This window comes from Protopterus annectens, chromosome 13.part0 (genome assembly GCF_019279795.1).
Source record: "Protopterus annectens isolate FY-2018-M chromosome 13.part0, PAN1.0, whole genome shotgun sequence".
Classification (NCBI taxonomy): Eukaryota; Metazoa; Chordata; order Ceratodontiformes; family Protopteridae; genus Protopterus; species Protopterus annectens.
In genome coordinates, this window is record NC_056747.1 from 891,509,537 (window position 1) to 891,522,152 (window position 12,616).

At 42.0% G+C, this 12,616-nt stretch overlaps 1 protein-coding gene across 2 annotated transcripts in view; it reads right to left on the minus strand.

Annotated features, from left to right (window-relative positions):
* NF1 (neurofibromin 1) overlaps window positions 1–12,616 on the minus strand; it is a 5,218,972-nt gene that overhangs the window by 4,342,223 nt on the left and 864,133 nt on the right. For both annotated transcript variants that reach the window (XM_044054637.1, XM_044054636.1), the window contains exon 6: window positions 1,676–1,743. In XM_044054637.1, the coding sequence (XP_043910572.1) occupies window positions 1,676–1,743 (68 nt within the window). The remainder of the gene's footprint in view (window positions 1–1,675; window positions 1,744–12,616) is intronic.

Here is a 12,616-nt window from a genome sequence, read left to right on the forward strand (position 1 = left end):
TGAGAATTAGCTTGTTCTTTCTTTCCTGTAAGATACAGAAGTTGATAGAATGACAGAATGTACATGTCTCTTGGAGGTGAATGGCCCCCAAACAATAAACACAAATATTATGCCCATCAGTAATTAAAATTTTTTTGTGAACATTTCTGGCACTTTTTAAAGCCTGATGGCTTAGGTTCCTTTCCTCTGCTTTCCTTAGACATTATAAGAAGGAAACACAACTACTAATATTAATAAAGAAGTAAACACCAACCACACCTCTATAGAAAAAAACTAACACATGCAATATTTAAATATTTTAATAACACAGCACATCTATTGATGAAAAGATAAAAAAAATGAACAACTCTGCCCTCTACGTTAAATGAGCACTAGGCCCTCTAACTTAAATGGACCTAGCAGAGCTACAGCAAGGGACACAAAAGACAAATCCTCTAAGTCAAGCGGGTACTTAGCTCTCTAACTAAAACAAGCTAATATACGCAGACAAGGGAATACACACACTAACTATTTTACAGAAAAAAGTTGATGGGAAAAGGGAGAAATGGCCTTACGACCAACGACGGCCAACAAGCAACAAACACAGTAGCAAGATTAAATTGCACACGCAAACTACAGAAGAAAAACTAAATTACACAAGCTAGACTAACTATGTATATTATAGCTAAAGACAAGAAAAATATAAAGCTTTAAAGAAACAATCACGGCCAAGGAAAGAACATCCGAACTCATAAAGCAGCAAACGAGATCTGGGAATTACACTACTGCATGATGGGATTCTTATTCAGCCATGAGCCAAGTGAAAGACTTCGACCTAGTGTATTCAACAGAGTCAGAGCTGAGGATCGGCTCCGAACCCAACCAGTAAGAATGAAGGAGAGATAGGACAACATAACATACAAAAGTTTTGCATTAATAAAATTATTCTCAACCATATAAAAAAAAGAAATGCATGATGCATGAACCTTTACACTTCTCACTTGTATCACTCCCATTCTAAATTCCGCATACCCATACTGGCAAACAAGGGAATCTATAACCCCAAAAATTCTCTTCCTCAATACAGAGGTTGTACGGGAATGCTAAATGACTTACCCATGGTCAGTCCAGAACTACTTGGATGTATTCTGAGTTTTTTCAGAAAACACCTCACCAGTAGCGAGCCTTGGTTCAGCATTAAGCAGATAATCGTGGCCAGTAAACCAACTATCCACTTCTGAATTACAATGTACCACTACTCTGCAGAGTGCACAGCTGAACAATGGCAGAAAAACACATTTCTGTTCACTGTCCAGTAAACTTTATTCAGCCATTCATGACTAAAAGTATCCCAATTTTCAGTAAATCAAAGCTTAATAAATTCAAGGAATAATGCAAACTACCACCATATTCATCTTGAACAAATACATTTGAAAAACAACTTCAAACAACTGGGGACCATCAAAAACATTATGCTGAAAACAGCAACAAACTGTCAATATGCAAAGTGCAAACAAGAGTTTGGTACATCATGACTGAGCAAAGCTTTGCAGCCCACCAGTGTTTTAAGTTTTCTATCTAAGAATACAACTTTTTAAGAGCTCTAACTACTCTCCATAAACAAACATAAAATTAGTGATTTTCTTTTCATCAATTAGTAAACAATATCAACACCTTCAAAATAAGACATACCAACCTTTTCAATACTATTTATTACTCCAATTTGTGCTGCTTTCTTCAAGGCCTTAAATTTTAACACTGTTTCTGTAAAACAACAGCATTCAGTTTTATTATTGACAGGCATTGTTTCATTCGCAGTTTGTTAAACAAGCAAAGCATGCACCTTGTACAGTTTCCAGCTAGCACATTCACACATACAAAACAGTAGTCATTTTAGCTGAAAATAATACAAAATGTTGCTCCTGTGCAGATCCTACTTACCATTGCATTTAAAGTACAGCTATGTAACTGACTTAAAGCAGTACATGTTAGTGTGTGGGCACTTGTTTCAATCAGCTTCAGAGAATTCTGCTGTAGGATGAGGTTGGACATCTAGCCATACATTCAGAACTGAGCACCCTTCCCTCTCAGCTGGGTATACATAGTCTTTCCTTTGACACTCTCAAATATTTGTTGTAATGGTGATATCTTCCTGCTCCCTCTTTGGTTATTTTTTAATGCCTTCTCTTACGTCAATGTCAGCTGGGTAGAAAATAATGCAGTTAATATTTTATTAGAATTCTTGAACTGCAACCTGTTAGACTTCTAACCTTTCTGAGGGACACGTCCACTGTGAAAACCAAAGGAAGGATGGAAGACGCAAGGATAAAGTGGTGGGGGAAGGGACATGGGTATCCATCCTAGCCCCAATTTCCCAGAAAGACAGAAGAGATGGTGTGAGGGGACCAGGACTGGCCTTATGTCAACCGGTGCCAAAGGCAAAAAGGCTCCACAGTTCCCCCATACACTACCCGGTGCCCTCATCCTGGTCTACCTACATTATCCAGATTACTTTTTTCTTCCTTTTCGCATAGTTTGTCTTATTCTTCATTCTTTCCTGTACTCATTCAAAATATTTTAAAGAAACCACTTCTTTACTACAAAAAAAAATAAACAAATAAATACTGGAAAAGTACCCTTGCTATAGCAGCACCCTAGGCGGCCACCTAGTTGGCCTACGTGGAGGGGACACTGACTGCAACAGTGCCCGAACATAAATATCTACTGTTACAGTAAGATGGCTATACAAACTTAACTGTCCTTTGCAAGGGTTACTGCTACAGACATTACTTCAGGGAAGAAGCCAAAAGATGGTTCAATAATTAGGATGGGTGGCTGGACTGCTAAGCAGTCAGTTTGACAGATGCAAAACCAGCTCTAGAACTAGGGATAAAGTCCAACCTGCAGTCTTTAGAGACCAAGGACCAAACAGCTGCCTCTAAAATCTCATGTTTATTAACCCCTTTCAGCCAAACTGTATTAGTAAGCTGTGATACAGAGGTCTAACTTTTCTTTGTGGAGGCCTATCAGAGAACTTGTGACAAAAAAAAACAATGTAGCTAGTCTGACTGTACAGAGGAAATAATTTCTTGCTTTCAGCAAAAACTGCAAAGACCTGGTCCGTTTTTCAAATGTCCTTAGTTGTGTCCAGGAACCGTCAGCAACATACACATGTTCAGTGACTGCAATAATTCAAATCTTTGTTTTCATCTGCAATGAAAGAGAGTAAACAGATGCACATCTTGGCTTAGAGACACTTCAGTGAAGACTCTGAGAAAGAAAGTTGGGCTATTGAGTAAGACCACTCTAACTTGCCAAATAAAGGGGAAGAACCTTTGCATATTAAGGCCTGGAGTTCCAAGGCTTACCTAGCTGATGTGACAGCAATAAGCTATACTCAAATTAACTGCTTTAAGGCAGTTACCATTGCTTCAACTGTCAACTGGTGGCAAGCTCAACTTTTCCAGCATAAAGTTTAAGATCGCCTGACAAGTTGTCTAGATGCTAAGGTATGTCTAACTACAGACAGGCTGAAAAGGCATAGGGGTAAACTTCACTGAAATGTATGTTAAGTCAGCAGGAAAAGAGCTTGGATACTGTAAGTCACAGGTACACACTGCATTTAGGGTGCAACTTCCTTCTCTGAGACCCAAAGGTAACTTTGGTCCATTCTGCTGCACATGAGTTCCTGGTTCATGGAGGCCTATACACCCTAATGATTTTTAGCAAATCATTAAGAGTAAAGGTAACCAAAGTTAAGCAAGGCCATATCATTCAAGCTGCTACATGCTGGGTAAACATGAAGTGTTTAACAGACTCCTTGCACAGCATCAGAAAGTGGGTAAGCTTTGACAACAGTTAAGGTTTCCTTCTTGCCAGTTGTAGAAACTGAGACAACTGGTGCTACTGGGCCAGAAAGGAGTAGTTAATTTCAGACCTTCCCTCCTACTCCATCTTCTAAATAACTGACAGGACCAAGGGAAATGGGGAAAAAACATACAGAGATGGACTCCTCTTATTCGGAGAGAAGGTGACGACTGTGTAAATCTGTCTGTGAAGTATTCTAGAGCAGAATTATCTCAGCTGTTTGTTGAGTAGAGAAAAAGAAGTCCATCTCTGGGAGACCCCATCTGTCAGTAAGATGTACAAATGTTTCACTGTGTAGCACCCTCATGGGGATCCACAAAGGTCAAGGTCATGTGGTCTGCCATGGAATTTTCCTGCATGGGTATGCATGAGGCTTATCAGGAGAAATCTGTATTGCATGGCTTGATCCCAGGGTTGTACATGCAATCTGCAAAAGTTATAAAAGAGAAAGTTCCTCCTATTCATACATCACATCACTGCAGTGGTGTTTGTAAGTCACCCTCAAGAGTCCCTAGCACCCAGAAAGTCTCGAGCATGCATGCACATGCACACACACACCATAAATGACTGCTAACATTTATTTTATGTGCAGAATTCTTTCCTGTGTTCCATGTGCCATTCTAAGGTCCGAGCACCCCAGGTTTCAACGTATGAATCTATGGTAATTTTTAGTGGTGAGAAGGGCAGTGATTCACTCATTCATTTTAGCTTGGTTCACCCACCCATCTAGTTCTTTTGTCTCACAAAGTAACACTGGAAAGAGATTCTGATTGTTGGTCCTCAAGAATGACTATAAAGTAACATGGCTGGAGGGTTGATTAGGACAGTTGATGCCATGTGGCCTAGAATCTTTCATGTCTGAGCAGCTGTTTACTTTGGTAAGACTGCCATGTTTTTGAAGGTGGCAGTTACAGCCTCCACCTTCTTTAGTGGGAAAAGGGCCCTGCAGTTATAAGTGCCTAGGAGAGTTCCTAAGGAAAAGAGTTATCTGGGCTGGGCTCATATCGTACCTAAACTGGATGAGAATGAAATTCAAAGTATACAGACAATGTAGGGTTGAATTCAGGGTCCTCTAGATATTTAGCCTGGATACAACAGTCATCCAGGCAGGACAAATGGGGATACCACAATTGCAGCCAGACACTTGAATACGCAGGGAGCAGTAGCTAAAGCAAAGGGCAAGGATGTAAACTGGTAAGGCACCTCCACAACCCTCATGTACTGCTTATGTCTTCTGTATGCATCTTTGAAGACAACTGTAACTAGGAGGGCCAAGTGCTCAGAAATGGAAGCAAGGCCTGCAGAGTCAGCATTATGAATTTTTGGACTTTCAGATATTTATTTTTGACAGAACTAGAATAAGTCTCCATGACCCATCATTCTTGGCAACAGAAACAGCTTTATGTAGAACCCTCTTCCTTCCTACCTTGGAAGCACCTCCACTATGTTACCTTTGGTAAACACTTTCACCAGGATAGGTTCTACTATGAGCTTTTCATCTTTTGGTACTGGTGGAATTCCTAAATGCCAGGATTACAGAAGCATAAACCTTCTTTCCGGGCATGTCTAAAAATTTGTTCAGGCAAGCAGTAGAGAGGATGTTGTCTATCTTGCAGTCCTAAAGTTTGGATAAATACATGACCTCATGTTCTTAGTTGAAAGATCCACACATTGAAATAGGACTGGTTCTAAACTATGTACTTTGGATGTCACCTCCTTGTATACTAACATTCCCCACTGGGCGGGACTCATGGCCCTGCAATATTGGCTGGATAAGGCCAACATATATAAGCCTGGTTTTAATAATCTTCTTATTTGCATGGCAGAAAAGGTCCTGACTCATAATATCTTTTATTTTAAAGATAGATATTTTTGGCAACTCCAGGGTACTGCTATGGGAGCATCTTTTGCCCCCATTTATGCGGACTTATTCATGGCGTATGTGGAAGAACAGGTAATATATGACACTAGTCATAACATAAATGGACATATGGAGAAGATATCTTGATGACTGTTGGTTGGTGTGGAGAGCAGATATAGAATTCCTTATGGAATTTTTTTGAATATCTGAATTGCAATATATGGGGTATTGAATTTAAGTTGACTTATTCTAGATATGATATAACATTTTTGGATGTCTTAGTTAAAAGAACTGATACAGACACTCTAGAGAGTGAAATATTTAGGAAATTTCCACAATTCAATACCCTATTGCATGCTACAAGCTTCCACCCCCAACATGTCGTCAAGAATATCCCAAAGTCACAATGTCTTCGTGTCAAAATGATTTGCTCCAGTTCTTCCATATACGACCATTATAAAAGTGAACTTGTATCCAGGTTTAAGAACAGGGTTTATCAAGGGGGTGACATCACTAGGGCCAACAGATTTGCGAATCAGCAAGATAGATCTGAGTTATTGTCATATAGGGTTCGAGATTCTCAAAAATCACAAATACTCAGATTAGTTACAACTTATGGGAAAAATACAGTTTCATGAACATCATTCGTAAACATTGGTATTTATTAAGATTAGATGATGTTCTGAATAGCTACATAGGGGATTGGTGTCTATTCATTTCGGAAAGGGCGGTCTTTGGGATCCTTATTCAGTCACTATAACAGAGTGTATGAAAAGGGTTTACGTTTAACCATACAAACCAGTTTGTTTGGCCAATCAATATTGGGCTGTTATCCATGTGGCCATTGTACCCACTGTCCTAGGGTGCTAAAATCGCAAAGCTTCACTTCAAACAATTGTTCACAGGTATATAATGTCCCATTTTTTACTAATTGTAATACTACCTGGGTTATTTATTTGGCCCAGTGTAACTGTCAAGCATTTTATGTTGGACAAACGTCCCGTCCTTTTAAGGTAAGGATCAGGGAACACTTGAGTGATATCAAGAACAAAAAGGGTTCTAGCTCTTTGTACAAACACATTTCTAAACATTCGACGGTTATTTTTAGTTTTATGGTCATTGACCATATTAGGCTTCAGAAAGTACAGTTTTGTACCTACCATAAATGTAGATGTCCGAACTGGATAGCATCTGCAGTCATAACAAATGGGTTGTCCTGTCGTCAGGCAGCCCTTCGGTCGGCCGGATTCCAAAGTCTGGGTCCGGCCCCGGCTGATGTCGCACTTCACCCGACGTCATCTCTGCTGGTCTTCGGGTATAAAGGCATCAGCCGACGCCATTTTCCTCAGTGTTTCTTGCCCCAGATGCCAGTTGCCCTCTTGGAAGGCTAAATTTTGGATAAATGCCAATGTTTCAAAAAAGTAGAAGGCAAACACAAAAAATAAGCATGTATGTACATATATACAAACAAATACACCATAAGAGACTCCCCAGCTAGCTATTAGGAGGGTAAATACCCTAGGAGTACCACAGAGGGAAGGAGGGAGGGTTCTGACTGCAGATGCTATCCAGTTCGACATCTACATTTATGGTAGGTACAAAACTGTACTATGTCCTTCATGGATGCATCTGCAGTCATAACAAATGGGTAGAATACCATAGCCAAACTAGGGAGGAGGAAGAAAATTATGGTGTAGTTAGGATCCCTTGCAGTACAGCAGTGGCAAACCCTGCTCGGGATCTAGAGTATAGAGGTAAATTATAATGCTTGGCAAATGTATGCACGGAGGTCCAAGTAGCCTCAATAATGTCCTTGGTTGCCACTCGTAAGAAAGCTGTGGTAGTGGCTGTAGCCCTTGTAGAATGAGGTCTTATGTTCTGTGGAATTGGTTTTCCATGGTAGAAGTAACAGAATCTTATGCAATTTCCTATCCATTTGGAGATTGTCTGTTTGGAAATTGCTTTTCCTTCCCTTCCTGTTGCATAGGCTACAAAAAGCTGGTCAGTTTTTCTGTTACTTTTGGTTCTGTCCAGGTAGTAGCGTAACTGTCTATGTACATCCAAGGTATGCAGCATTCTTTCCCCCCTATTTTGTGGATTTGGAAAGAAGGTAGGTAGGTGGATTGCCTGGTTTAAAGACACTCTGGATACCACCTTAGGCATAAATGTAGGATTAGTTCTCATGGACACCCTATCTTGATGGAAGATTAGGAAGGGTTGCACTGCCATTAAGGCCTGTAGTTCCGAAACCCTCCTTGCTGAGGTAATTGCCAGTAGGAAAGCAGTTTTCCATGACAGGTGTTGTAGATCTGCTGTTGCTGCTGGTTCAAACGGAGGGAGTGTCAACTTTTCTAGCACAAAGTTCAAGTCCCATGCTGGTAATGGTGGTTTCCTAGGAGGTTTTACATTCTTGATCCCTCTGAGGAACTGCCTGAGTAGAGGATGTGAAAAGACAGGTGGATCAAAGCTGTATTCTGCTGAAATAGCTGATGCATGTATCTTGATGGAGGAATAGGACAGGCCTGTATGTAGAAGCTCTGCCAAGTACTCCAGAATGTTAGCAATATCTATGTTCGACACATCTTTTCCTCTTTCAGTACTCCAAATGACAAACCTTTTCCATTTTCCTGCATAGTTCCTTCATGTTGAAGGTCTGCGGGCTTCAAGGATAATGTCTTTAACCCTTTGGGAAAGGTCTGGGTTAGTTGCTGCTATGTGATGTTCCAGGCAGTCAGTTGCAAGGTTTTAGGTTTGGATGCATGATGTTGTAGTTGTTCTGAGTTAACATCAAAGGCATCAGGGGTATTGACCACATTTTCTCCCGAGACATGCTCCTCAGCAATGGGTACCAGTGTTGTCTTGGCCAGTTCGGAGCTATCAGGATTATCCTTGGACGTTCCTCTTTGATTTTCAGTAGTACCTTGTGCATCAAGGGAAGAGGTGGAAATGCATATGCTGTCAGGCCTTTCCAGCTGAAGGATAGAGAGTCCACCTTCCATGCAAGTGGGTGGAATGTCCTTGTGCAGAATTTTTTGAGCTGGTGATTGAGTGGGGAAGCGAAAGATCTATTTGTGGCATTCCCCATTTCTTTGTGATGGCCTTGAAGATGTCCGGTGTAGCATCCATTCGTGAGCATCCGAGGTGGTTCTGCTTAACATGTCTGCTAGGGTGTTCTCTTTTCCGGCACAAATATTGCCTGTAACTGGATGTTGTAGCTGAGAGCCAGATTCCAAAGGTCCAAAGTCATTCTGCATAGTGGGTATGAATGAGTGCCTCCCTGTTTGTTGATGTACCACATGACTGTGGTGTTGTCTGTCCTTATCAAATGGCCTTCTTTGAGGAATGGTCTGAATTTTTGGATTGCCAGTTTTACTGCCAGCATTTTTTTGGTTTATGTGCAGGTGCAGCTGGTCTTGAGTCCACAATCCTTGTATGCATTTGTCCAGCATGTGCCCCCATCCTAGGTCTGAAGCGTCCGGTGTGATGGTTTGGCTTGCTCGAAAGTTGTGGAAGGGTAAGCCTGGGTTTGACTGGCATGCTTGAGCCCACCATAGGAACTCCTGTTTTAGGCATGGGATTAGTGGTATTTCTGTTTCTAAGCTGTGCCTGTGCTGAGACCATAAATTCTTTAGGTACCACTGTAGCTTTCTCATATGTAGTCTGGCATGTGGGACCAAGATTATGCATGATGCCATGAAGCCCAAGGCCTGCAGAACTTTTCTTGCTGTTAGTTTGTTCTGCTTTGTTAATGCCAAGAAGTAAAGAGGGAGCTCTTTTGTTTTCTGCAGTTAGGAATGCCATTTGTTTTACTGTGTCCAGTTCAGCCCAAGAATGTTCTTGTTTGGGATGGTATCAGCCTTGACTTTTGTAAACTGACTGTGTATCCCAGGGCTTGTAGCAAGTAAATGACCCTTTGTAAATCTGTTGTCAGCTTGCTTTTGTTGTTCGCTTGTAACAGGCAGTCGTCCAGGTATGGATAAATTTGGATTCCCTGTACTCTGCAGTGAGCGATTACTGATGCCAGGCATTTTGTGAATACTCTGGGTGCAGTAGATAAGCCAAAGGGCAATGCTGAGAATTGATAATGCTCTGATCCTGCAAGAAGTCTGAGGTATCTTCTGCAATTTGGTCGAATGGGGACGTGCAGGTATGCCTCCTTGAGATCTAGAGTTACCAGCCAACACTCCTTGCCCAGCATGGGAAGAAGTTGCTGTAGGGTCAGCATTTTGAATTTTGGGACAATGATGTATGTATGTGTTTAAGATGGACAGGTCGAGAATAGGTCTCCAACTTTTCTCTTTTCTTGGCACTAGGAAGAGTCTGGAGTAGAATCCTTTGCCCTGTTCTGATATTGGTACTCTTTCCACAGCTCTCATCTTTGTTAATTCCGCTATCTGCTGCAGAGCTTCTATTTTTTGATTTGGAGGCAGGTTTGGCATTCCTCTTTTTACTGGTAAGGTGTGGAAGTGGAACCGGTAGCCTTGGTCTATGGTTTGCAAAATCCACTTGTCTTTTGTGATATAGTGCCAATTTTTGAAAATAAGGCTAACTTTCCGCCTAATGGTGCTGCTATTTGCTCCCTGGTAGGAGTCAGAGCCAAGTCACTGTGATTGTCCTGTTGCAGTGGCAGTGGTTGTGTCTGTGCCTCGGTTATTGCCTTGCCACTGTTGTCCTCTGTAGGCACCTTCTCTGGATTGATTTCTGCCTCTAGGCCTATTCCTGCCCCTTTGGGATCTTGTGGAGTCAGGAAAGGACCAATTTTGGCAGGCCAGTTCCTGCTAAACCTTGGGGCTGAACCTGTAAGAAATCTATAACTGTTTGTACAGATTTTGCCTTTTCTTCCATTTTCTTCATTACCTGCTGGGCAGGTGTACCAAATAGACTGGCCTTATCCATAGGAGCATCTAATAGCTTTGCTTTAACATGATCCGTAAGACCTGTTCTTTCAACCATGCATGCCTTCTTATCACTGTGCCAGTCATGGCTGATCTAAATGAAGCCTCCAGTGCATCATAGCCACATTTTAAGGAATGGTTACTAACCTGTTGGATGTTATTCACCATTTCTAATACATATTTCTTATCTAAAGATTCATCAGAGGACAGTTTTTAGTTAACTGATCCAGCATAAACTCTTGGTATTGGATCATATGAAACTGACAGTTTAAAGCTCTAGCTGAGAGAGTAGCAGAGGTGTAAACTTTTTCCCCATCTCTCTAAGGACCTGGATTCCCTTTCAGAAGGAAAAGGGTTTTTGCTGTGGTCGAGGCTACTGCCTTAGGCCCCTGGGATATAGTTTGGGGTCTGCAAGTGGGGCCTTGTATAGGTGGTGATGAGTGTCTGGCACCCTGTAAAATCTATCTGGTTTGGCAGGGGCTGGAGGTAAAGAATCAGGAGCAGTGCAGACATCATTAAATGCATCATCCACAACAGGCAGTACAGGAGGTATAGCTAAGGGCCTATGTTGTGGTAAGTGCAGAAAAGTCCTAAGCCTTTTCCTTGAATCTGAGAAATCTTGTCCCTGCCATTGGAATTGTTCTCTCATGGCATGCAAGGTTTCCCCAAAGGAAAATTCCTCTGGTGGAGAGGCAGCTGGAATGGATTCTTCAGCATCGGAATCTTCATAAGTAGAAAAGGAGCCTCTGGCTGGTCTGTAATGTCTGAGTCATCCAGAATCATCAGAGGACACTGGCTCGGGGCTCTGCTCTAGGTCTCTTTTCTGGGGGCTGAGAGGCCCTGTCTGGGTGAGATTGGGATCCCCTAATTAAGGATATTAAATCTTCTGCCAGAGTAAGCATTTGTGAACTAGAAGTGGGCCTGTGTGAGGCGGGCTTAACAGGCACTGATTTAGCAGATTTGGCTGCTTTAGCCCTGGCAAAGGCCTTAATAGACATGGCTGCAGGAGGCCTAGCAGCACCACGTGCTGGGGTAGAGACATCCAAAGGAATGGTGTCTGATAAATCACTAGGAACCACAGTTGTAGGCAAAATTTCTGAGGCCGATTCAAGTAAGGTAGCAGGAGCCTCAGTAGTAGTCATGGATTCGGCTGAAGACTGACCAGTTTTCTCGGTTTCGCCGAAACCGAGACACTGTGCTTGCTTAACCGTGGTTTCGCCGAAACCGCGGACCGCGAAGTGTCGGTCTTTTCTTTGCGTTTTAACAATTTGGGTAGCGGAGGATCCGACGGTATAATGTACGCAAAATCTGAGCGAAAAACTGTTCAGCAAACTCCGACGCCTAAGCGGTTGAAGGAAGCACAGGCTGAACAGGCTGCTACGTCGTGGTCTGGGCCTAAGCAAGGCAGACAGTAAGAGTGGAAATCTTTATGAGGTATTTGTTTCCCACAAGTTAAACAGTTATTGACTTTTTCTGACATCGGCTGAGGCAAGAAAGAGTCCCCAACGGGTACTTAGCTTTTAGAAGTCTTGAGTAGTATTCGGTAGTAGTAATCTCTGGATCTGACCGACCGGCACTTGCGAACAGCTTCTGCTCAAGAAAGACTGAGGAAAATGGCGCCGGCTGATGCCTTTATACCGAAGACCAGCAGAGATGACGCCGGGTGAAGTGCGACATCAGCGGACCCAGACTTTGGAATCCGGCCGACCGAAGGGCTGCCTGACGACAGGACAACCCATTTGTTATGACTGCAGATGCATCCATGAAGGACATCAAGCAATCCCATGTATTACATGAAATTTTGACCAGTAAAGAAAAAAATGTAGATCATTAAATTGGGGGCTCTCTTTTCCCCTGGGTTGAATGATCAATTACGAAACATCCCTATTTAAATTACGTATTCACATTTATATTTTATTTTGAGTTATTTTCAGGTAATTGTATTTGCAATATGTCTATTGTTAATTTTGTATTCTTCTTTTGTATACTAGAAGGCGCTCCAAACCTACAAGAT